This window comes from Microcaecilia unicolor, chromosome 4, assembly GCF_901765095.1.
Source record: "Microcaecilia unicolor chromosome 4, aMicUni1.1, whole genome shotgun sequence".
In the NCBI taxonomy this organism is placed as follows: domain Eukaryota; kingdom Metazoa; phylum Chordata; class Amphibia; order Gymnophiona; family Siphonopidae; genus Microcaecilia; species Microcaecilia unicolor.
In genome coordinates, this window is record NC_044034.1 from 144,377,724 (window position 1) to 144,401,213 (window position 23,490).

Sequence of the window (23,490 nt, forward strand, 5' to 3'; positions counted from 1 at the left end):
GTGTGACTTGAGTATGAGGAAGCATTGCTGAAAGTTACTCGGTCCACAAGCGCAGGAACATGTGGAGCACTGGAATGTTCTTTAACATAAACATCTCTGCGAAACGGAAAGAAATGCTAACCCTTGATAGAGTGTGTGAAAGAAGCTGATCATTGTTCTGTGCAAAACTCATTTGCTTCAGTGTCTCCTGTGCTTTCAGTAGTAACAAAATGACGTTTGTATAGCGCCTTCCAGTGCAGGAGATTTCCTCTTTTATCTCATGGTTCCTGTAGTTGTTGAGTGCTGAATGCTCATAAATCCTGTGTAAACCCAGCATTGTATTCCTTTATGACATACCTATATGCTGGAACTTTTATTCAAAAACAATTGCACCCTAAGGTGGAAGAATTAGTGAGAACACCAAAACAGAAAATTCCCACTGAAATGTGAAAAGGGACCTTCAGAAAATGGAGCTGCTGCCAGAGCAAATCTTGGCTACATAGAAATGAGCTCCATGATTGCCGTCAACCATCCTATTTACCTAAATTGTTTTGTTAGCAAAAACGGTCCTTCAGTCATTTTGTTTTACACCACACTGGTGATTTAAATCTTCAAGAAGGTTGCCTTCAAATTTTAGTCAAAAATAGCAAGTGATACTGCAAATCCAAACACTTTCATCAGATCACACTGCTTGGAGAGAGGGAACTTAAAAAGGCAGTCCAAAACAAGTGTCGCAAGCACATAAGATAAACGGTATGTAGAGCAAGGACAGGATGCTTGTTAATTTCATATAATACATGTTTCTGGATTTAAGACACAGGGTCACAAGAACCAGGGCCCTGTGCAGTTGATGACATTAGAAGGTACTCAGAAGGTATCCGATCAGATACCGCATTCAATTCAAGCTTCTCCTTCTTACCTACAAATGCACTCAGTCTGCTGCCCCTCACTATCTTTCTACCCTCATCTCCCCTTACGTTCCCGCCCATAACCTCCGTTCACAGGATAAATCCCTCCTCTCAGTACCCTTCTCCACCACCACCAACTCCAGGCTCCGCTCATTCTGCCTAGCCTCACCCTATGCTTGGAACAACCTTCCTGAACCCTTATGCCAAGCCCCCTCCCTGCCCGTCTTCAAGTCTTTGCTTAAAGCCCACCTCTTCAATGCTGCGTTCGGCACCTAACTCCTACCGTTCAGCAAATCCAGATGGCCCCATTTTGACTGCCCCTATCGGACCGACCGATCACTTGTCTATTAGATTGTAAGCTCTTTGAGCAGGGACTGTCTCTCTTTGTTAAATTGTACAGCGCTGCGTAACCCTAGTAGCGCTCTAGAAATGTTAAGTAGTAGTAGTAGTATATGCAGCAACTAGGTGGGGGCACAGTAGAAGGTGCCCTACCGGACATTATGCAGCACCTTTCATTATATTATGTTTTACCATTACATGTATGAAATACAGAAACCTACTGTGATGTGCTTATGGCATGCTTGTGACCTGGGGGGTGGGGAGAAAATAAAAAATGGAAAGAAGACACCTGCTTAGAAGCTGATCCGTTGAGAAATTGTTCTGTTTGGTGAAATGTGTAATCTGTTACGATCAATAAAAATGATTAAACTTAAAAAAAAAAAAAAAAGGCAGTCCAGGGTACTTATCTGAAATAAAACAGTCTTGACTGAGCACTGGGTTTCAATTCATCTTCCTCAGGGACCAGTGTGGTAACTAAATTGATTCCAATGTGTTCTAACAGACTGCTTTCATTCACAACATCTTCATCTTCATGTGGCAATGCCATATTCTTCCAAATTGTATTTAAGCATTGATGGTTTTATGTGGGTATACAAGACCTAGACAGCATGCCAATCAATAAAAATATACCTTGCTCTTAGTCTAGTAACAAAGAACTTATGGTTTATGGGGAAATTTGTAAGTCTTTAATTCCTTGACCTTATCCAACTGTTCTAAGATTCATCAGTAGTGATGGGACACCATACCAGTCCCCTGTTTCACGTCTATGAGGCTTGACAGTAGGAAATGTGTACTCCTCGACTCTTCACTGCGCACATGACGAGCACACATCTTTAAATAAACTAGGCTGTGTAAATACTCAGCATACTTGTGGAAAAGACATTTGTGTGAATTATGACAGATATTCAGTGTTTGTGCAAGGAATTAGGGATGTACACAGGACAAAACTTTTCAGTCCATTTAGGCTATTTTCCCAGTCTTACTCTTCAGACACCTTTTTTTTCTTTTTCCTTGGGGTTTTCTTAGTTCCAAACTTTTTTAAAATTAAAACATAATTACTTCCAAACCCAACAAACAAATGAAAAAGCTGCAATATAGCACATGCCATAGCCTGTAACAATAGAGCTAGATTACATAAATCCCCTTCGTATACATTAAAACATCAAGATGACTGCTCACAAAATTTATAGACTGCTTCCCAGATCTTTGGATATCTTTCCATACCCCTGCTCTTTCATACTTAGCAATTGCACAAACTGGAGACCACCAAAAGTGAGAGAACATAAGAATAGCCATAGTGGGTCAGACCAATGGTCCATCTAGCTCAGTATCCTGTTTCCAACAATGGCCAAGCCAGGACACAAGTTCCTGGCAGAAACCCAATTAGTAGCAACATTCTGAAACCCCAAGAGAAAGATTCTGGAATCCCAAATAGTAGCCACATTCCATGCTACAAATTCCAGGGGCAAGCAGTAGCTTCCCCATGTCTGTCTCAATGGCAGACTATGGGCTCTTCCTCCAGGAACTTGTTCAAACCTTTTTTTAAACCCAGAAATGCTAACTGCTGTTACCACATCCTCCAGCAGCGAGTTCCAGAGCTTAATTATTCTTTGAGTGAAAAAATATTTCCTATTTGTTTTAAACGTATTTCCATGTAACTTCATTGAGTGTCCCCTGGTCTTTTTTACTTTTTGAAAGAGTGAAAAATGGATTCACTTCTACCCTTTCTACACCACTCAGGATTTTATAGACCTCAATCATATCCCCCCTCAGCCGTCTCTTTTCCAAGCTGAAGAGCCATAACTTCTTTAGCCTTTCCTCATATGGGAGGAGTTCCATCCCCTTTATCGTTTTGGTTGCCCTTCTTTGATCCTTTTCTAATTCTGCTATATTTCTTTTGAGATACTGCGACCAGAACTGAATGCAGTACTCAAAGTGAGGTCGCACCATGGAGTGATACAGAGACATTATAATATTTTTGGTCTTATTTACCATCCATTTCCTAATAATTCCTAGCATCCTGTTTGTTTTTTTTGGCCACTACTGCACACTGGGCAGAAGACTTCAGCGTATTATCTACAATGACGCCTAGATCTTTTTCTTGAGTGCTGACTCCTAAGGTGGACCCTAGCATCAGGTAACTATGATTCGGATTATTCTTCCCAATGTACATCACTTTGCATTTGTCCACATTAAATTTCATCTGCCATTTGGATGCCCAGCCTTTCAGTTTCCTAAGGTCTTCCTGCAATTTTTCACAGTCCACGTGTGTTTTGACAACTTTGAATAGTTTTTTGTCATCTGCAGATTTTAATAACATCACTCGTCGTACCGGTTTCCAGATCATTTTTTATAAATGTTAAATAGCACCAGTCCCAGTACAGATCCCTATGGCACTCCACTATTCACCCTCCTCCATTGAGAAAAATGGCCATTTAACCCTACCCTTTCTGTCCAATAACCAGTTCCTAATCCACAGAAGGACATTGCCTCCTATCCCATGACTTTAATTTTCTCAGGAGTCTCTCAGGAGCATTTTGTCTAAAGCTTTTCTGAAATTCTAGATACACTACATCAACTGTCTCACCTTTATCCACATGCTTATTTACACCTTCAAAGGAATGAAGCAAATTGGTGAGGCAAAACTTCATTTGGCTGAATCCATGCTGACTCTTGTCCCATTAAACCATGTTTGTCTGTGTTCTGTAATTTTATTCTTTATAATAGTTTCCACTGTTTTCCTGGCACTGAAGTCAGGCTTACCGGTCTGTAATTTCCTAGATCACCCTATATTCTGTTTCCAGTCCTGCAAAATTATTGTAAGGGCTACTGCCAGCAACATATTGGACAACTTATGAAGTCTGAAATACGCTGAGGCAGGCTATCCTCTCCCACACCTCTTCCCAATACATGTGTAAATTCAGGAATGAAAAAGGCTTGTTCCAAAGTGCTAGTGTTACATTGACAGGACCAACATAAACTGGAAAGAGGGGTATTAGCTTCACAAACTGGAAAAAGAGGTATTAGCTTTATGCCACTTCACCAGTGTCCTGATCTTTTTGTATCCAAAAATATGATTGTAAAATTGGAGCAGATGCTAGCAGTCTATTTTTGCCCAAAACGAGGACCACTGGGTGCTTGATAAAGACAAGTCGGCCTTTTGAGTTCCCATATTATTTTTAATAAAGCTTTATCAATTGCTAATCAGCTTAATACAAATGTATTCATAGCTTCATGCACATTAACTTCGTTTAGTGCACCCCCAAAGATTTAAGGTGCGCTAATGAACCGAGTGTGTGCTGATGAATACACATCCCTATCAGTAATTTTGTTCTTAAGATTCCTGGTTTCAGCCTGGTGGCTCGGTTGCAGCGCTGCATGCTGTCACAGACACAGCATGAGTGTGATTCCTAGGGAACATTGAGCTTCGGGGACTGACTGACAGGCTGCTGATGGGTAGTTCTAGCTATTAGCAAAGACTAGTGGCCAGACCAAGTCTTCATTACCACTTTCCAGAGTCTGTTCCTGCAGTGTCCAGCTAAAGTAGGTGAAGATCGCAGATCTATAATAAGGGAAAAACTTGCAGATAATTATCAATGAAGATTCATGGTGCTGAAACAGAAAAACGTCCGATTGAAATGTGGCTGCAGGTTCACATCTAAGACCTCTGAGCCTGACGTCCAGAAAGCACTTCGAGGTTCAGTGCCAAGCCAAACATCTAATCATTTTGTGGCCATGACCCCATGATAGTGGCCAGATAATATTGTGTGTTTGGCCTCCCCCCCCCCCCCCCCCCCAAAGAGGTACAGAATAACAATATATATCTATGGACTCAGTTTGTGACCCCATTTGAGGTTCAGATCCACAGCTTGGGAGGCTCTGATCTAAGTCCTTTTATATATGGTACTGTACATAGAGTGGCAGGACATAGTTTGGACATTCAGGAACAGCAACAACTAGACCCGTAACATATTTGAATAAGTGCTGACCATCATCCCCTATATGTATAGCTTATACATTTGCTTTAGATGCCAAGAAACCAACTATAACTTGGACACTATACAACTTGTGTTGATATTCACACATGGAAGCACCAAGATTTGATGCCTCTACTTGTGTACAACTGAAACGTCTAAATTGTGACCCAGACATCTGCTCATTATTGAGATCTCTGTATCTGTGGCTTCAGGGAAGGTGGAGGATGCAGCCCCCTTATTAGGACCTGGTACTGCCTGCTGGTAGGAGTTGGTCATGGCGGGCCATCTTGCTTTGCCTAGTTTCCAGAACAAAACTGCCGAAGGCTGATTTACCCTGAGATTTGTCAGCACTTCATAATCAAAATCAGTAATTGAGGGTGGAGGGGAGGAGGGTGCTGATTTTCAAAGCTATCCCTATGAGTAAGGCAGCATCTTCCATGCAGAAATAGGTGTTTATGCGGATCCCAGAGCTAAGTGGTAGTCTATAAATGATATCCAACTCTGAGCGCCATTTAGAGAATAGCATTCGGTGCTCATTTTTTGGGGGCACTCAAATTTAGGTGTCATTTACTGAATCTAGTCCATAGAGGGTAACTTTTGTATTTTTCTCATTTTGCCATCTATTGTGAAGATTGGCAATACCTCTGACCCATTGTTCAGTTTTGGGGTTTTTAAACGGAACATGTTTTATAAAGCATCACAATGTTCCTGTTCTCTTTTCCAGGGATCTTAACTATAATAACCTGGTGGAATTCCCGGAAGCCATTAAATCCCTATCCAATCTGAAGGAACTGTGAGTACTCCACCATTTTGCTTTACAATTAACTGTTCCCATCACTTTTATTTACTGAAAAAATACTTGTAATTTATGGAATAAAGCCTCAAATTACCCAGCAAAATCCCCCATGGTAAATATTCTGAAGAACACCATGAAAGCAGAAAAGCCCCTTAATGACGTGTGCATTAAACTGTTACTTCTTCAAAACAAGTTTTCTTGCTTCTTCGTGCTCCCTCTGTTTGAACTAAAAGATGCATTAAGAGTCAGCTGCCACTTTAAACTCAGGGCCAGATGCACAAAGCTTACCATTCTATTAATGTTTGCTTTAGACTGGTTCTAGCCAGTCTAAAGCAAACGTTTATGTAGCTAGTAATGCACAAAGGGGTTTTCTGTGGCTCTAACGTGTGCAATTAGCAGCCACAGAGAACCCAATGCAAATGTATTATAATGAGCTCATTAGTATTCTAATGAGCTCATTCATAGTGTAATTTTATTTATTTATTTGTTACATTTGTATCCCACATTTTCCCACCCATTTGTAGGCTCAATGTGGCTTACATAGTACCGGAGAGGCCTTTGCAGGCTCTGGTGTGAACAAATACTGGGTGATGTTGTGGTAAGAATAAGTTCTTGTGGCACAGCCACATTAGGGAATCGGAGAACGGAAGAGTTGTGTTATGTCCATTATGTGCTTTAGTTTGGTTGTGTTGCAGAGATTAGGCATTTAAGTTGGATCGATAGGGTATGTCTTTTTATACAGGTTGGTTTTTAGTGATTTCTGGAATTTTAGGTGGTCATACGTCGTTTTCAAAGCTTTTGGTAATGCGTTCCACAGTTGTGTGCTTATGTAGGAAAAACTAGATGCGTAAGTTGTTTTGTTTTGTATTTAAGTCCTTTGCAGCTTGTGCAGATTTAGATAAGATCATGTTGATTCAGATGTATTTCTAATTGGTAAGTCGATCAAGTCTGTCATGTACACTCGGGGCTTCTCCGTAGATGATTTTGTGAACCAGGGTGCAGATTTTGAAGGTGATGTGTTCTGTGATTGGGAGCCAGTGTAGTTTTTCGCGGAGGGGTTTTGCGCTTTCAAATCGCCTTTTACCAAATATAAGCCTAGCTGCCATGTTTTGAGTGGTCTGAAGTTTCTTTAAGGTTTGTTCTTTACATCCCGCATAAATTCCATTGCAGTAGTCTAAGTGGCTTAGTACCATTGATTGTATGAGGTTGCGAAATGTTTTCCTTGGGAAGAATTGCTTCACGCGTTTGAGTTTTCACATTGAGTGGAACATTTTCTTTGTTGTGGATGCCACTTGGCTCTCTAGTGTTAAGTTATGGTCCATTGTAACACCGAGGATTTTCAAACTGTCTGAGATAGGAAGGGAGTGATCTGGGGTGTTGATACTTGTGGGGATGTCCGTGCTGTGTTGGGATGAGAGGATGAGACAATGAGTTTTTTCTTTATTGAGTTTTAGTTGAAATGCATTTGCCCATGAATCCATGATGTTCAGGCCGAGCTTGATTTCGTTGGTGATTTCTGTCAGTTTGGTTTTGTAAGGAATGTATATTGTGACATCGTATGCATATATGAAAGGGTTAAGGCCATGGTTGGATAAGGGCTTGGTAAGTGGGGTCATCATTAAGTTGAATAGGATCGGTGATAGCGGTGATCCTTGCAGTACTTCACAGTCTGCTTTCCACGGTGATGATATGTTTGAATTTGATTTTACTTGATATGTTCTTGTGGTTAGGAAGCCCTTGATCCAGTTAAGTATGTTTCCACCAATCCCGAACTTATCTAGTAATCTTATTAATAAATTATGGTTTACCATGTCGAATGCACTAGACATGCCGAATTGGAGGAGAAGGATGTTTTTGCCTGTTGCTTTTTCCTGCTTGAATTTGGCTAGAAGAGTGAATAATACTGTTTCCGTGCTGTGGAGGGGGGCGAAAGCGTGACTGTGATTTGTGTAATATTGAGAATTTGTTTATGTAATCTGTAAGTTGTTTGGTTACCATGCTTTCCATCAGTTTGACCACCAATGGGATAGATGCTACTGGATGGTAGTTAGTGATTTTGTTTGTTTTTTTTCTTGGTATCTTTTGGTATTGAGATAAGTAGGATATTGCCATTTTCCTTAGGGAAGAGGCCTTGCTGAAGCATGTAATTTAGGTGGGATGTGAGGTCTGCTATGAAGCGGTCAGGGGCGGATTTCCTTAGGTAGCTGGGACAGGTATCTATTTTACAGTGAGTGTTGGAAAACCTACTAATCGCCTGGGTAACTGTTTCGACGGTAAGGAGGGCGAAGTTTAACCAGGTCCACCAGAGGATTCACGGTTCCAGAGCAGCCTAATTAAACGAGCAAATTTTACGGCTGCTCTGGAGCTGTTGGAGAGGAGAGAAGCACAAGCAGAAAGCTATAAAGGTTGCCTGCTTGTGCTTCCTACCTCTCACCTTCAGGCACCCCCCCCCCCCCCCAAATGTTTTTTTTTTTTTTTTTTTTTAATTTCCCTGGTGGTCAGGTGGACCCTGACCACCCCAATCTTTTTTAAAAACTTTCCCTGGTGGTCCAGTGGACCACGACACCTCCCCCCACTCCCCGGAACCTTTTTAAAAAACTTTTCACTGGTGGTCCAGTGAACCAAACCTCTTCCCCTGCGTAGGCACAGACCCTTCCCTCCCACACTCCTGCCCCTCTCTGTACCTTTACAACAAGTTGGAGGCAGGAGGGCAGGAGCAATGGCTCTTCCCTTTTGCCTTGGGCCTGCCTGGAACAAAATGGCGGTGCTCAAGCCCTGCCCACTGCATTCTGCGATGCACTGGGCAGGGCTAAACACATATATGGGGAAAAAAACTCCTTATATGGTGTTTAGCCTTGCCCAGTGCTGCCCAGTGCATCACAATTTTGTTCCGGGCAGGCAGGAGGGAAGAACTGTTGCTCTTGCCCCCACCTTCTGTATAGGTACAGGGATGGGCGGGGATGTGGGTCATGTGCGGTAGTGGAGGGGTGTGTGCCTGGGAAGGGGTTTGGTCCATTGGACCACCAGGGAAAACTTTTTTTTTTGGGGGGGGGGGCATGGTCCACTGGACCATGAGGGAAAGTTAAAAAAAAAAAAAAAAAAAGAATGGAGTGGTCAAGGTTCACTGGTCCACCAGGGTAAATTAATTAAAAAAAAAAAAAAAGCGTGGGTTTGGGGAGGTCCAGTGTATTAGAGCTGTCAAATGGATTTGACAGCTCGAACTCTCAAACAGCAAGGATGCACAAAGGAGGATCCGTGCAGCTCATTTGCATGCGATCCCTTTTGTGCATCACTGGCTGTTAGTGCTTCGCTAAATTTTAGCGAGGCAGACGTATTTTACAGCTGCCTTTGTGCATCGGGGCCTCGGGCTTTTCCTCCCAGTTGAGACTGAAGGAGGAGCTGAGAATGGAGGAGTGCTCTCCCAGCTGAGACTGGAGGATAGGGGACGGCAGATGTCAGTTCAGTCTAAGCAATCCATGTGGTTAACTCTAAACACATGGTACTAGAAATAAAGCCAGACTTGCAGAAAATGGGCATCAGATTGGTCCACCTCATAGAAATTCTCTGAGTAAGGGAGAGTATTTAATTTCAAAATGTTGCATTTTAAGTAAAAGAGCATTACTCAACTGTAGTGCTTAATTTTAACTAATCTAGAATTGCTTGACACTTTTTCAGCTGATCATGTCTCTAGTCTTGTCTTGCAATTTTGACCTAATTTTATCAGGTCAAGACAAGGGTAACTTTCTAATGCTTGCTTAGTTCTTAATTCTTTAGTGTTCACAAGTCATATGAATTGCTGACAATGTAAAGAGATCATTTTGTTCTGAAATAGTCAAGCAAGCTATGAAGATAGATATTTCCCCTTTCTGCTCAAATGTTCATTTACTGAAACATGGCTACCAGAAGCCACAGGGAAGGTGAACAGTTATTAACTGAAAACTACTTGGAAAATAGTCTGTTGAACTTAAAAACCTTGCAAGCAGTTTTGAAAAAGCTGCTAAAAGAAATGCTGAGATCATAGGCAGTTTTCTCTGAGTTTAATCCTTACTGTTTGTGCTAGTGAACACATGCAGTATGGATGCTTGGCAATGAAGCCATTTTCAGTTTGAATAATTATTTTTCTCCTTAAAAGGGGGAGGGGTTGAGAGAGAGCAAGAAGTTAAAGTTGTATTTCTTCTGACCATTTTGTCTTCTGTGAAACTTTTCAGGGGATTTCACAGTAATTACATTTCTGTTATTCCTGACGGCTCATTTAGTGGAAACCCACTTTTAAGAACAATGTAAGTATAAAAATGCAAATAAACACAACAACAGAACATTATAGAAATAATTTTGTCTACTACAACAAAAATCCTAAAAAGGTTTTGCATGTTATATATGTTTGATAGTTTTGCCAACTTGGATAAGGGTCAGAGAGGCTGATACGAGGTCATTAGGTATCCAAGGCAAATCTTCATGCTTCTAGAACCCCCCCCCCCCCCCCAATTAACTTTAAGGCCCATATGCTCCCTGCTGAGATTTTGCTAAATATGACAATCATGACCACCCCAACAGCACTCTTTGTAGAACAGTCATGGAGAAGCATATGGTTGGAAATCATACTTTATTTCATAGATAAATACATTAGGCCAATCTCTAAAATTTGCATTATTTGAAAACTGCCTCCCTCCCTGAGGTAAATGTAAGCACTGATGGCTCTTTGAGTTTATATTGACTGTTGGGAGCAGCTGCTCTTTGCCATCCCTTAGAAGCTGCCACCCTGGGCCACCACCTAGTCTGCCTCATGGTTAAACCAGCCCTGGAAAGAAACCTCCCAACTAATTATGAATTGTTTTTTTTCTTTTGATTTTTGCCTGGCTTGCCTTCCTCCCACAGTGAGCTTCCTGGCTTGCCTACTTCCATTTATGGCCAAGGTATCCAATAAGGCTAATCTGTGTCTTCTAGCCATTTTAGCCATTATCAATGGCAGTGGTCCAGGCTCCTCAGTTTCCTTAGTTCACATCAGCTTGTGCTGTGAATTTCGCATGTAGGCTTTGAGGTTGTACAGTGGCTCAGAATTTCTCATTCCCTATGCTAACAAAAGTCAGGTTTGGGAATTGCTGCCTCTGAGCCATCAGACCAGCCCAGTAAATATGTTTTATTTACAACATCATTTTGATTCCTGAGCAGATGGGAAACTGTAACTGCTTTGATATTTACAGCCACTTCTATGATAATCCTCTGTCCTTTGTGGGAAATTCGACCTTCCAGAATCTGTCAGAACTGCACTCATTGTAAGTACTGTTCAAAGTTATCAGAGTTGAGAATTGTAAGTGCCTACCCGTTCCAACAGAACTCTGAGCCATGGTGCTATCAGGATTTTTGTCCTTTTTTAAATTTGGGGGTTCTAGAAAAATAAGGGAAGCAGTTGTCGGCTAATGTCTCTTACACACTGTTTGCTCAACATCTAACATGCCTAGATCAAACGGGAATCGGTTTTCTAAAACTTTCAGCATTTCCTAATCATTTTGCATGGGGCTCCCTTGAGTGTTAGAGGATACTGAGTGGCTTATCAAGCTTGTATTTTTTGTCCTGTTTAGAACTTTGATTGCGTAATTCTTATTTCCAATTTTGGAAGAAGATGGAAGTATACTATTTCTGTCAGGCATGCAGCATTGACCCTTAAAGTAGTTTCCTCACCTTTTTTTTTCTTGCATAAGTTGTGGGATGTGTTTGTATGGATTTTTGCTTCATATATAATATTTTGTATTATGGTTTGTTTGGTTTTTTTGTTTGTTTGCTTGTTTTAGCTCTTTAGTTTTGTGGGGTTTTTTTGTCACTTTGTATTGTAACTTGTTAACAAGATCATTTCATAGTGGTAGGATATAAATAAATGAATATATGGATTAGTGTAACATTGGTAACAGGTCCGTGACTTGGTTTTTATGTCAACAGTTAATGCTGCTTATACAAAGTAGTCTTCATGTTCTGTACACAGCTACAGGTCTTACTGAAAGACATAATTGAAGCAAGGCAAGTTTTCCTAGTTGGTTCGGATGGAGAGTCTATTAAAGAACATGGACTCCCTGTAGTCCTTGGGTCTCTCAACCGGTCTGTTTAGGATATCTACAGTAATTATTCAGAGGCTATATTTTGTTTTCATTGGGCATATGAACTAAGAATTTTTTGAATATCGCCACTTTAAGAGAACTTGAAAGACACAAGGAGTGCCAATTCTTCACTTTCTCTACAGGTCTAGTGCTCAAATGAGTTTTAGGGGCTTCACAAAAGAGTCATTGCACTATGGGACATCCCAGAAATCAGTTTTCTTTTATAACGTAAGCCCTGTATGTCTTTGCTATTCAGAGTCATTCGGGGAGCCAGCCGAGTCCAGTGGTTTCCCAGCTTATCAGGAACCAATAACCTGGAGATCCTGTAAGTATATATAATGTTTGCAAGTTACGGTAGAAGATCTCTACCTCGCTTCTTTTTCTTAACTTTCATAGAAAATTAGCCAGTTAAACCAGATTATAGATGTTTTCATGGTGGTTGCTCTTAAACTCTGTGATTACACAAGTTGGACTTGGACAGGGCTGTGTGCTTTTTTATCATTAATTTGATTTTGCACCTGAGAGAGTCATAGCAGTATTCTTCCCATCTCGGGACAGACAGAGGATACAAATTACCTGCTGTACACGGCCTTGGGTGAATCTCTTCATAAAGGCAATTAATAAATCTCAATAAATAAAATTAAAAATATTATGCTGACATATCTCTGTTATTTATATTTCAGTGCTGTGAAATGTGTATATTTTTGATCCTGGTCCATGGTAATCCTATTAGGTTTCAATTTGCTGTTTTCAAGTTTATCTCATTGATTGTATTTATATTTGGTCATTTTACTATCGTTATGCTGTTAACAAAATTGTAAGTTTTATGTTAAACTGTACCTACTGTACACCGCCTTGGGTGAATCTCTTCATAAAGGTAGTTAATAAATCCCAAAAATTTATTTATTTTTTGTTATTCTTTAAGGGCCCTGTTTATTAAGGCGCTTTAGCTTTTTTAACTTGCCTACATTTAGCGCGCACACTAACTGTGTAGGCACCTATAGGGATATTGTAGGCGCATACATGGTTAACGCACGTTAAAAATACTAACGCACCTATAACGCAGCTTAGTAAACAGGGCCCCTAAATGTTTTATTTACTGTTTATCTGCTGTGAATGTTTGCTTATTCTTTGCCTAAATAAATAGGCAGATTAAAAATGTTTAAATATTATTCTCCGAGGACAAGCAGGCTGCTTGTTCTCACTGATGGGTGATGTCCACGGCAGCCCCTCCAATCGGAAACTTCACTAGCAAAGGCCTTTGCTAGTCCTCGCGCGCCCATGCGCACCGTGCATGCGCGGCCGTCTTCCCGCCCGAACCGGCTCGTGTTCGTCAGTCTTCTTTTGTCCGCGCTCGGTACGGTCGTGTTTGCGCCGTTCGCGCCCCTTAAGTTGACCCTCGCGCGTCTTTTGACTTTTTCGCTTCAAAAAAAAAAAAAAAAAAAAGGGATTTCGGTGAAGGGCCTTTCGGTCTTTTTCCCTTCCCCGTACTCCTAGTTTTTGGCCCCGATAAGTTTTCTTTCGTTTTCGGGGTAGGCCCCCGTTGAGGCCTCGGGTCGAGTTTTTTTCTCCCCCTCTTTTTGGTGCCTTACTGCAATTACGAGTTTTGATTTCGCCGGCGTGATTTTTCCGCCCATGTCATCGAAGTCTCCCAGCGGCTTCAAGAAGTGCACCCAGTGCGCCCGGGTAATCTCGCTCACTGATAGGCACGCGTCATGTCTTCAGTGTCTGGGGGCTGGGCACCGCCCGCAGGCCTGTAGTGTTTGCGCCCTTTTACAGAAAAGGACTCAGGTAGCGAGATTGGCCCAGTGGAACGTTTTGTTCTCGGGCTCTTCGTCGGCATCGGCACCGGGAGTATGGAGTGCGTCGACGTCGACAGCGACAAGACCTCCGCCCTCGGCCGCGACTGTATCGATTGCATCGAGGCATCGACCCTCTGCATCGTCGGGGCCGAGACATCGGAAGGCTGCGTCGGCATCGGTGGTACCGGGACCTCCACTAGTGCTGATGTCGTCGGACGGTGGTGCTTCGTCTGGAGTGCAGGTGAGGGCTGTCCATTCCCCTGCTGGTGGCGGTGAGCCTTCGGGTGGGTCTCCCCCTACCCTGAGGGCTCCTGCGGTACAGCCCCCCCGAGACCGACCTTCTTCGCCCTCGGCCCCGAGGAAGCGACGGCTGGATTCTACGTCCTCCTCGTCGGTACCGGGAAGCTCCGGTGACATGCTTTGTTTGAAAAAGTCAAAGAAGCATCGACACCGGTCTCCTTCCCGCGTCGGTACCGAGAGCTCTAGGTTGCCGAGGGAGTTGGCACCCAGTAGGCATCGGCACCGGGAGGACCGCTCACCCTCTGTTCAGGAGGTGTCGATGCGCTCCACCTTGGACAGCCCGGAACAGCCTCCACGCCCGGAACAGACTCTGACTTCGACTCCTGCATCGGCTTCCATGTCTTTCTCCACAGCCGCCCTGCACGAGAGTCTCCGGGCCGTTCTCCGAGATCCTGGGAGAGCTGTTGCGCCCTTCCCCTCCGGTACCGGGGGTGCTTGCGCCACCGGTACCGTCGAGTGAGGCGCCGGCTGGCCCCTTGCCCGGGGTGAGGTGTCCGACATCGGTGCCGCTTGCGGTACCGACTGCGGTCGCCTCCCAGGAAGGCTCCCCAACGACGTCGGCGGAGGGAGCTTCGCCGGTGCGGGCGAGGGAGTCTACCTCTCGATGCTCCCACCGGGCACGGCTTCAGACACAGGTTCGTGAACTTGTGTCTGATACCGATGGTGAGGCCTCGTGGGAGGAGGAGGAGGACATCAGATATTTCTCTGACGAGGAGTCTGATGGCCTTCCTTCTGATCCCACTCCCTCCCCTAAAAGGCAGCTTTCTCCTCCCGAGAGTCTGTCTTTTGCGGCCTTTGTCCGGGAGATGTCTACGGCCATCCCCTTCCCGGTGGTTGTGGAGGACGAGCCCAGGGCTGAAATGTTTGAGCTCCTGGACTATCCTTCTCCACCTAAGGAAGCGTCCACAGTACCCATGCATCATGTCCTAAAAAAGACATTGCTGGCGAACTGGACCAAGCCTTTAAGTAATCCCCACATTCCCAAGAAGATCGAGTCCCAGTACTGGACCCATGGGGACCCAGAGCTGATGCGCACTCAGTTGCCTCACGACTCTGGAGTTGTGGATTTGGCCCTAAAGAAGGCTAAGAGTTCTAGAAAGCATGCTTCGGCGCCCCCGGGCAAAGACTCTAGAACCTTAGACTCCTTTGGGAGGAAGGCCTACCATTCCTCTATGCTCGTGGCCAAAATTCAGTCTTACCAGCTCTACACGAGCATACACATGCGGAACAATGTGCGGCAGTTGGCGGGCTTGGTGGACAAGCTCCCTCCTGAGCAAGCCAAGCCATTTCAGGAGGTGGTCAGGCAGCTGAAGGCGTGCAGAAAATTCCTGGCCAGAGGGGTGTATGACACCTTTGATGTTGCGTCCAGGGCCGCTGCTCAAGGTGTGGTGATGCGCAGACTCTCATGGCTGTGTGCCTCCGACCTGGAGAATAGGATCCAGCAGCTGATTGCGGACTCGCCTTGCCGTGCGGACAATATTTTTGGAGAGAAGGTCGAACAGGTGGTAGAGCAGCTCCACCAGCGGGATACCGCTTTCGACAAGTTCTCCCGCCGGCAGCCTTCAGCTTCTACCTCCACAGGTAGACGTTTTTATGGGGGAAGGAAGACTGTTCCCTACTGTTCTGGTAAGCGTAGGTACAATCCTCCTTCTCGACAGCCTGCGGCCCAGGCTAAGCCCCAGCGCGCTCGCTCTAGTCAGCAGCCTCAGCAAGGCTCCTCGGCTCCCCAGCAAAAGCAAGGGACGAGCTTTTGACTGGCTCCAGCAGAGCATAGCCGACATCAACGTGTCAGTGCCGGGCGATTTGCCGGTCGGAGGGAGGTTGAAAGTTTTTCACCAAAGGTGGCCTCTCATAACCTCCGACCAGTGGGTTCTTCAAATAGTCCGGCAAGGTTACACCCTCAATTTGGCCTCCAAACCTCCAAATTGTCCACCGGGAGCTCAGTCTTACAGCTTCCAGCACAAGCAGGTCCTTGCAGAGGAACTCTCCGCCCTTCTCAGCGCCAATGCGGTCGAGCCCGTGCCATCCGGGCAAGAAGGGCTGGGATTCTATTCCAGGTACTTCCTTGTGGAAAAGAAAACAGGGGGATGCGTCCCATCCTAGACCTAAGGGCCCTGAACAAATATCTGGTCAAGGAAAAGTTCAGGATGCTTTCCCTGGGCACCCTTCTCCCCATGATTCAGGAAAACGATTGGCTATGCTCTCTGGACTTGAAGGACGCCTACACGCACATCCCGATACCGCCAGCTCACAGACAGTATCTGCGATTTCAGCTGGGCACACGTCACTTCCAGTACTGTGTGCTACCCTTTGGGCTCGCCTCTGCGCCCAGAGTGTTCACGAAGTACTTGGCTGTAGTAGCAGCGGTGCTTCGCAGGCTGGGGGTGCACGTGTTCCCAAATCTCGACGATTGGCTGGTGAAGAACACATCCGAGGCAGGAGCTCTACAGTCCATGCAGATGACTATTCGCCTCCTGGAGCTACTGGGGTTTGTGATAAATTACCCAAAGTCCCATCTTCTCCCAGTACAGAGACTCGAATTCATAGGAGCTCTGCTGGATTCTCGGACGGCTCGGGCCTATCTCCCAGAGACGAGAGCCAACAACTTGTTGTCCCTCGTCTCGCGGGTGCGAGCGTCCCAGCAGATCACAGCTCGGCAGATGTTGAGATTGTTGGGCCACATGGCCTCCACAGTTAATGTGACTCCCATGGCCCACCTTCACATGAGATCTGCTCAATGGACCCTAGCTTCCCAGTGGTTTCAGGCTGCTGGGGACCTAGAAGACGTGATCCACCTGTCCACGAGTTTTCTCAAATCCCTGTATTGGTGGACGATTTGGTCCAATTTGACTCTGGGACGCCCTTTCCAAATTCTTCAGCCACAAAAAGTGCTGACTATGGATGCGTCTCTCCTGGGGTGGGGAGCTTATGTCGATGGGCTTCACACCCAGGGAAGCTGGTCCCTCCAGGAACGCGATCTGCAGATCAATCTCCTGGAGTTACGAGCGGTCTGGAACGCTCTGAAGGCTTTCAGAGATCGGCTGTCCCACCAAATTATCCAAATTCAGACAGACAACCAGGTTGCCATGTATTACATCAACAAGCAGGGGGGCACCGGATCTCGCCCCCTGTGTCAGGAAGCCGTCAGCATGTGGCTCTGGGCTCGCCGTCACGGCATGGTGCTCCAAGCCACTTATCTGACAGGCGTAAACAACAGTCTGGCCGACAGGTTGAGCAGGATTATGCAACCTCACGAGTGGTCGCTCAATTCCCGTGTAGTGCGACAGATCTTCCAGGTGTGGGGCACCCCCTTGGTAGATCTCTTTGCATCTCGAGCCAACCACAAAGTCCCTCAGTTCTGTTCCAGACTTCAGGCCCACGGCAGACTGGCATCGGATGCCTTCCTCCTGGACTGGGGGGAGGGTCTGCTGTATGCTTATCCTCCCATACCTCTGGTGGGGAAGACTTTGTTGAAACTCAAGCAAGACCGAGGCACCATGATTCTGATTGCTCCTTTTTGGCCGCGTCAGATCTGGTTCCCTCTTCTTCTGGAGTTGTCCTCCGAAGAACCGTGGAGATTGGAGTGTTTTCTGACCCTCAACACACAGAACGAAGGGGCGCTTCTGCATCCCAACCTCCAGTCTCTGGCTCTCACGGCCTGGATGTTGAGAGCGTAGACTTTGCCTCTTTGGGTCTGTCAGAGGGTGTCTCCCGCATCTTGCTTGCTTCCAGGAAAGATTCCACTAAGAGGAGTTACTTCTTTCTATGGAGGAGGTGTGACAGCAAGGCCCTAGATCCTCGCTCTTGTCCTACACAGACCCTGCTTGAATATCTTCTGCACTTGTCTGAGTCTGGTCTCAAGACCAACTCTGTAAGGGTTCACCTTAGTGCAATCAGTGCATACCATTACCGTGTGGAAGGTAAGCCGATCTCAGAACAGCCTTTAGTTGTTCGCTTCATGAGAGGTTTGCTTTTGTCAAAGCCCCCTGTCAAGCCTCCTACAGTGTCATGGGATCTCAATGTCGTTCTCACCCAGCTGATGAAACCTCCTTTTCAGCCACTGAACTCCTGCCATCTGAAGTACTTGACCTGGAAGGTCATTTTCTTGGTGGCAGTTACTTCAGCTCGTAGAGTCAGTGAGCTTCAGGCCCTGGTAACCCAGGCCCCTTACACCAAATTTCATCATAACAGAGTAGTCCTCCGCACTCACCCTAAGTTCTTGCCAAAGGTTGTGTCGGAGTTCCATCTGAACCAGTCAATTGTCTTGCCAACATTCTTTCCCCGTCCTCATTCCTGCCCTGCTGAACGTCAGCTGCACACATTGGCCTTCTATCTGGAGCGGACACAGCCCAACAGACAGTCTGCCCAATTGTTTGTTTCTTTTGATCCCAACAGGAGGGGAGTGGCTGTGGGGAAACGCACCATATCCAATTGGCTAGCAGATTGCATTTCCTTCACTTACGCCCAGGCTGGGCTGGCTCTTGAGGGTTATGTCACGGCTCATAATGTTAAAGCCATGGCAGCGTCGGTAGCCCACTTGAAGTCAGCCACTATTGAAGAGATTTGCAAAGCTGCGACGTGGTCATCTGTCCACACATTCACATCTCATTACTGCCTGCAGCAGGATACCCGACGCGACAGTCGGTTCGGGCAGTCAGTGCTTCAGAATCTGTTCGGGCTTTAGGATCCAACTCCACCCCCCTAGGCCCATGTTTTATTCTGTTCCAGGCTACACTCTCAGTTAGTTGGAAAAATTGTTAGGTCAATCTCAGTTATGTCCACGCCGTTGCGAGGCCCAATTGACCATGTTTGTTGTTTTGAGTGAGCCTGGGGGCTAGGGATACCCCATCAGTGAGAACAAGCAGCCTGCTTGTCCTCTGAGAAAGCGAATGCTACATACCTGTAGAAGGTATTCTCCGAGGACAGCAGGCTGATTGTTCTCACAAACCCGCCCGCCTCCCCTTTGGAGTTGTGTCTTCCCTTGTCTTTGTCTTGCTACATATGGGACTGACGAACACGAGCCGGTTCGGGCGGGAAGACGGTGCGCATGGGCGCGCGAGGACTAGCAAAGGCCTTTGCTAGTGAAGTTTCCGATTGGAGGGGCTGCCGTGGACGTCACCCATCAGTGAGAACAATCAGCCTGCTGTCCTCGGAGAATACCTTCTACAGGTATGTAGCATTCGCTTTCTCCTTCTGACAAGTTCCCTTCCTCCAGCATCCCTGAAAAGAAACCCGAATGTAGAAGACAGTTGCATGTAGGGGTCTGGGTAAGGCAGAATAAAAGTATATCTGTGGCCATGAGGAGGAAAACTGATACCAGCCCATGTGCTGAATGAAAATATATAGAAATACTCAATTTTACAGTTTTATATATGTTTTATATAAACTAAAATTTGGGATCTGTTTTGGACTATTGGTGGCTGAGAAGATTTAATGTAGAAATTAACGCTTTCTTCAAATCAGTCATCTTACTTTCTAATTCTTCCTACCTCCTTACCCATCTATATGTTACAACTTTGCCTTACCCTTCACTACCAATTATAATGCTCTATTACGTATTTTGTTGACATTGCTAGTATACCATGTCATACTTTGTATTGTTTTCGAATATTTTTACTGCTGTAATTGCCTATTGTAAATCACAGACCAGAGCTTGTAGAATATCACTCCGTTTATAAACTAATCATATATAAGATATCTACAGGTGTTGATGTATTTGTTATTGTTAAAGGAGGAAAAGCCTCAAACAAATGTCGGGGAAACTCCTTTGTCAATTCTTCAGTCAACCTTAGGGAAGCCCACACATTCATCACTGGCAGAAAAACCTCCTGTCTTTATTGTTCTTGAATGTTCATATAAACTATTCACAGTTGCTCTTGAACCAAAATATGAAAAGAAACTTATCTTTCCAGCTGACCATTTGCTCTTGTTTGATCTATTCTTACTGTACACTGCCTTGAGTGAACTCCTTCAAAAAGGCGGTAAATAAATCTTAATAAATAAATGCTGGGGTTTACTAAGGCGCTTGTGCCGACACAGCACATTCACTTTGAATGAGCTATATCGGCAATGCCGCACGGAAGCTGCTAGCACAGCTTAGTAAACAGACCCCTAAATATCATTTTTACAAAGGCATTTCACAATATTTGAATATAACATTCCATTTATAAGATTGCATAAAAGTGCGCATCTTGAGAACATTTATATTTTTTCTGTGACTCAGGGGTAAGTATGTTTGAGGATGGATTTTGGTCATGATTTACATTTGTCCTTCATCCTTGTACTTTATGTGTGAACATTTACACAAGTTCCAGAGGAGATGTAAATGTGTCTGAATTCATTTTAGTCACTACTTCTGCAGCTTTGCTGGAGCAGCTATGTAAAGACACCTAGGCACAACTGTACCTTCATAAAATGTCCACCTTCTCGCCCTCTCAAGCTGGGTGCCTTGTTAGAGAAGTATCCTCTTGAGAGGCAATTTCATAAAGAGGAGTGTTTGTATGTGCTTTGTAAAATTACCTCGCCTGCTATTTGGCGCATTTGTGTACATGGCTTCAGAGCAGGCGTGTTCAGGGAAGGAATTTGAGAGGACTGTGGGCAAAGTCGTGATTTACATATGTATTTTATAGAATACATATGTGAGGGAATTCTATATATGATGCTTAGTTATACCTGCAAATTTTGGCCACATGGCTAATTTGCATGCATAGTTTAATTGAGTAGTGGGCCAATTAGCTCTAATTGGGTGGTAACAGTTATCAGCACTAACTGGTAACTATTTGGATTTACGCACACATCTTGCTAGGTTCTATTCTATAAAGATGCATGTGTAAATTTTGTAGCGCAGAACTGAAAAGGGTGGCTATGAGGGTCATGGAGGGGTTGTCTGGGCATTCACTAAAGATGCGTGCACTATTATAGAATTCACGGGATCTGCACTTAGTTTACACGCAAGGATTTGCATCGGGTTTCAGTTGGTTTAAATCCTTGGGTGTGGATCCCCGTGCTACTCATTATGTTAGAGTGCTGTTTAAAGAATATTGCTCAATGCTTATTTAATGAATCTAATCCATGTATATTACATAGTGATATCTATGTCTGCTGCCTGTGTCTTTATCAAATCAGTCCTACGAGGCCTTTGCACACAGGTGACCTGTTATAAATCCCTCTCCACACATGCAGTTGATGCCGATAGGTATCCTTAGTTATCTGTCATCCGTTTATTGTACCTAGAAGTAAATACGTTGGGTTTCTTTCTATCTCACAGCACCCTGACGGGCACTCAGATTGACAGAATAATTATCGACTTGTGTCAGCATCAGAAGATGCTGCGAACTTTGTAAGTATCATTCTTTCCCATATTTGCACTTCAGCTATTGCAGTAATGGTAGAATAAGAAACCGTCCTGTCTGTTAGCCTTTGTAGAACAGGGTGTTGTGGGCTCTGCATTTCTGATTGAGTAAATGAATATAATCTGCAGGCTGACGGCATTGCTTTCTTTGCCTTTTCCTTTGGCTTCATTTACCTGTCCTCTTTCTGGTTTTTTTTTCCAGGGATTTGTCATATAATGATATAAAAGAGCTTTCAGGGTTTAAGGGCTGCAGCAGCTTGGAGGAAATGTAAGTGGAAATTTACATGTCTAGTTTCATTTTATTGTGAAGTTGAGGCAGATTAAGCGGTGAAGGTTGCAGAGAAGTTTTGTTTGTGTTTTATACCATTTATAATAATCTCAAAGATTTGTCTGGTATTTCTGGAGAATTTGAGCTTCATCCAGAAGTTTAGGAATTATCCAGTTATCTTTGTAAAATGTAGCTTGAACCCAGAAAAACTGTTTTCTGTAAGATCGCTGTTGTCAAATCTGAAATTTCAAGGTTTAGAGAAGTTTGTGCAGCCTTCATGTTGATGGTGGTGGTGGTGGTTGTTGTTATTATTATTATTATTATTATTATTATTATTATGATGTCTTCAGCCGGTCAATGCATAAGACAAACACACATCTTCCATAGTTGATATTCTTGAGTTTCATCGATTTGCTTTTAATTAATTAATATCCAGCTCAGTGAGATAAATGAGAAAAAGGCCAGAGCTACAGTCATTGTAGGGTCTGGCATACTGCATCTAGAGATGGCCAGTTCAATGGAACCCTGACCTATGTATAGAATTAGTCTACATGACATTGCAGAATTTACCAAACTGCCAAATTTCATGTGTGTGGTGAGATCTCCATGTACAGAGCTGGATATCCCGCTAGGTGAGCTAAATACCTGTTTTGCAGCATGACGATAGGAGCTCAGAATTTTAAAGTGTTTAAACATTTATAATTATCTACTGTATATCTAGCCTGCTCAAACAACCGAAGATGGCTTTTAATATTTAGGAATTTTGCACAGTTGAAGTCTACATGAAGAAAAACTCCCAGTAGCCCCTGCTCAGACTGTCAAATTCATGTATATAGCCTTATAGTGAGAGTTTCTATAATGGAAATGCTTTAAGGATAGTTAAGATTCTAGGTGAAACGTTACAAGTAGTTCATCCATGTTAATGCATGTTTTTCCTTACATAGTTTGATATACGTTAAGCAAACATTTTTACAGACTATTAGTTCATTTGACCCTCTCTCTTCCTGGTTATATTTTATTCGTTGTTTTTTTTTCTAGCTGGACAGGAATTTTTCATATTTAAAGCTTAAAAATCATCGCGCAGCTGACTGAGGGCAGAAATTACAAATCCAGTTAATAAAAATCTAAGTAATGCTAGAATCTTCAAGAGATTATTGGAGTCCTTGAAAGCCTTTTTGAAATATCTTCCAAAATTCGTTGGGATGTCTAAATCATTTTATGTTAAAGCTTCTGACTTTTTCTCTTGTTTGCTTCAAAAGCCAAACCTCGATTTTGGGAGGGGGGTGGATGGCACGTTTTGCCTGCCCTGACACGCATGCTCGGTTTTAGTGAATTGAGCATGCGAGACAGGGCAGGCAAAGAGCTTCTGCTGGCGAGGATTGGGGACCCCTGCCAGCCACACCAGCAGACACCGGGGGGGGGGGGGGGGGGCTGAACCCAAAATTGGGGGCCCAGGCCCCCCCATGGCAATGCCACTGGTGCTGGAAACGGTCTGTCTAGTAGAAAAGATGAAATAGCTGCTTTAAGTTGGTGTCAGAATAGTAGTAGAGGTGGGAAACCCTTGGGCCACTCTCTTTTCAACTGTTGGTATCAGGGTGACGTTAGGTGTAGATTCCAAGAAGGAAGTGGATCCTACAGGTGATAAGACCAGTGTCATCTTTATGTCACTTATGGTAAATTA

General features: G+C 44.2%; 1 protein-coding gene across 1 annotated transcript in view; it reads left to right on the forward strand.

Moving 5' to 3' along the window:
- Positions 1-23,490, forward strand: part of LGR4 (leucine rich repeat containing G protein-coupled receptor 4) — a 151,682-nt gene that overhangs the window by 110,696 nt on the left and 17,496 nt on the right. The window contains exons 7-12 of the mRNA XM_030200692.1: positions 5,928-5,996; positions 10,208-10,279; positions 11,201-11,272; positions 12,345-12,413; positions 21,458-21,529; positions 21,744-21,809. Coding sequence (XP_030056552.1) covers positions 5,928-5,996; positions 10,208-10,279; positions 11,201-11,272; positions 12,345-12,413; positions 21,458-21,529; positions 21,744-21,809 — 420 coding nt within the window. The remainder of the gene's footprint in view (positions 1-5,927; positions 5,997-10,207; positions 10,280-11,200; positions 11,273-12,344; positions 12,414-21,457; positions 21,530-21,743; positions 21,810-23,490) is intronic.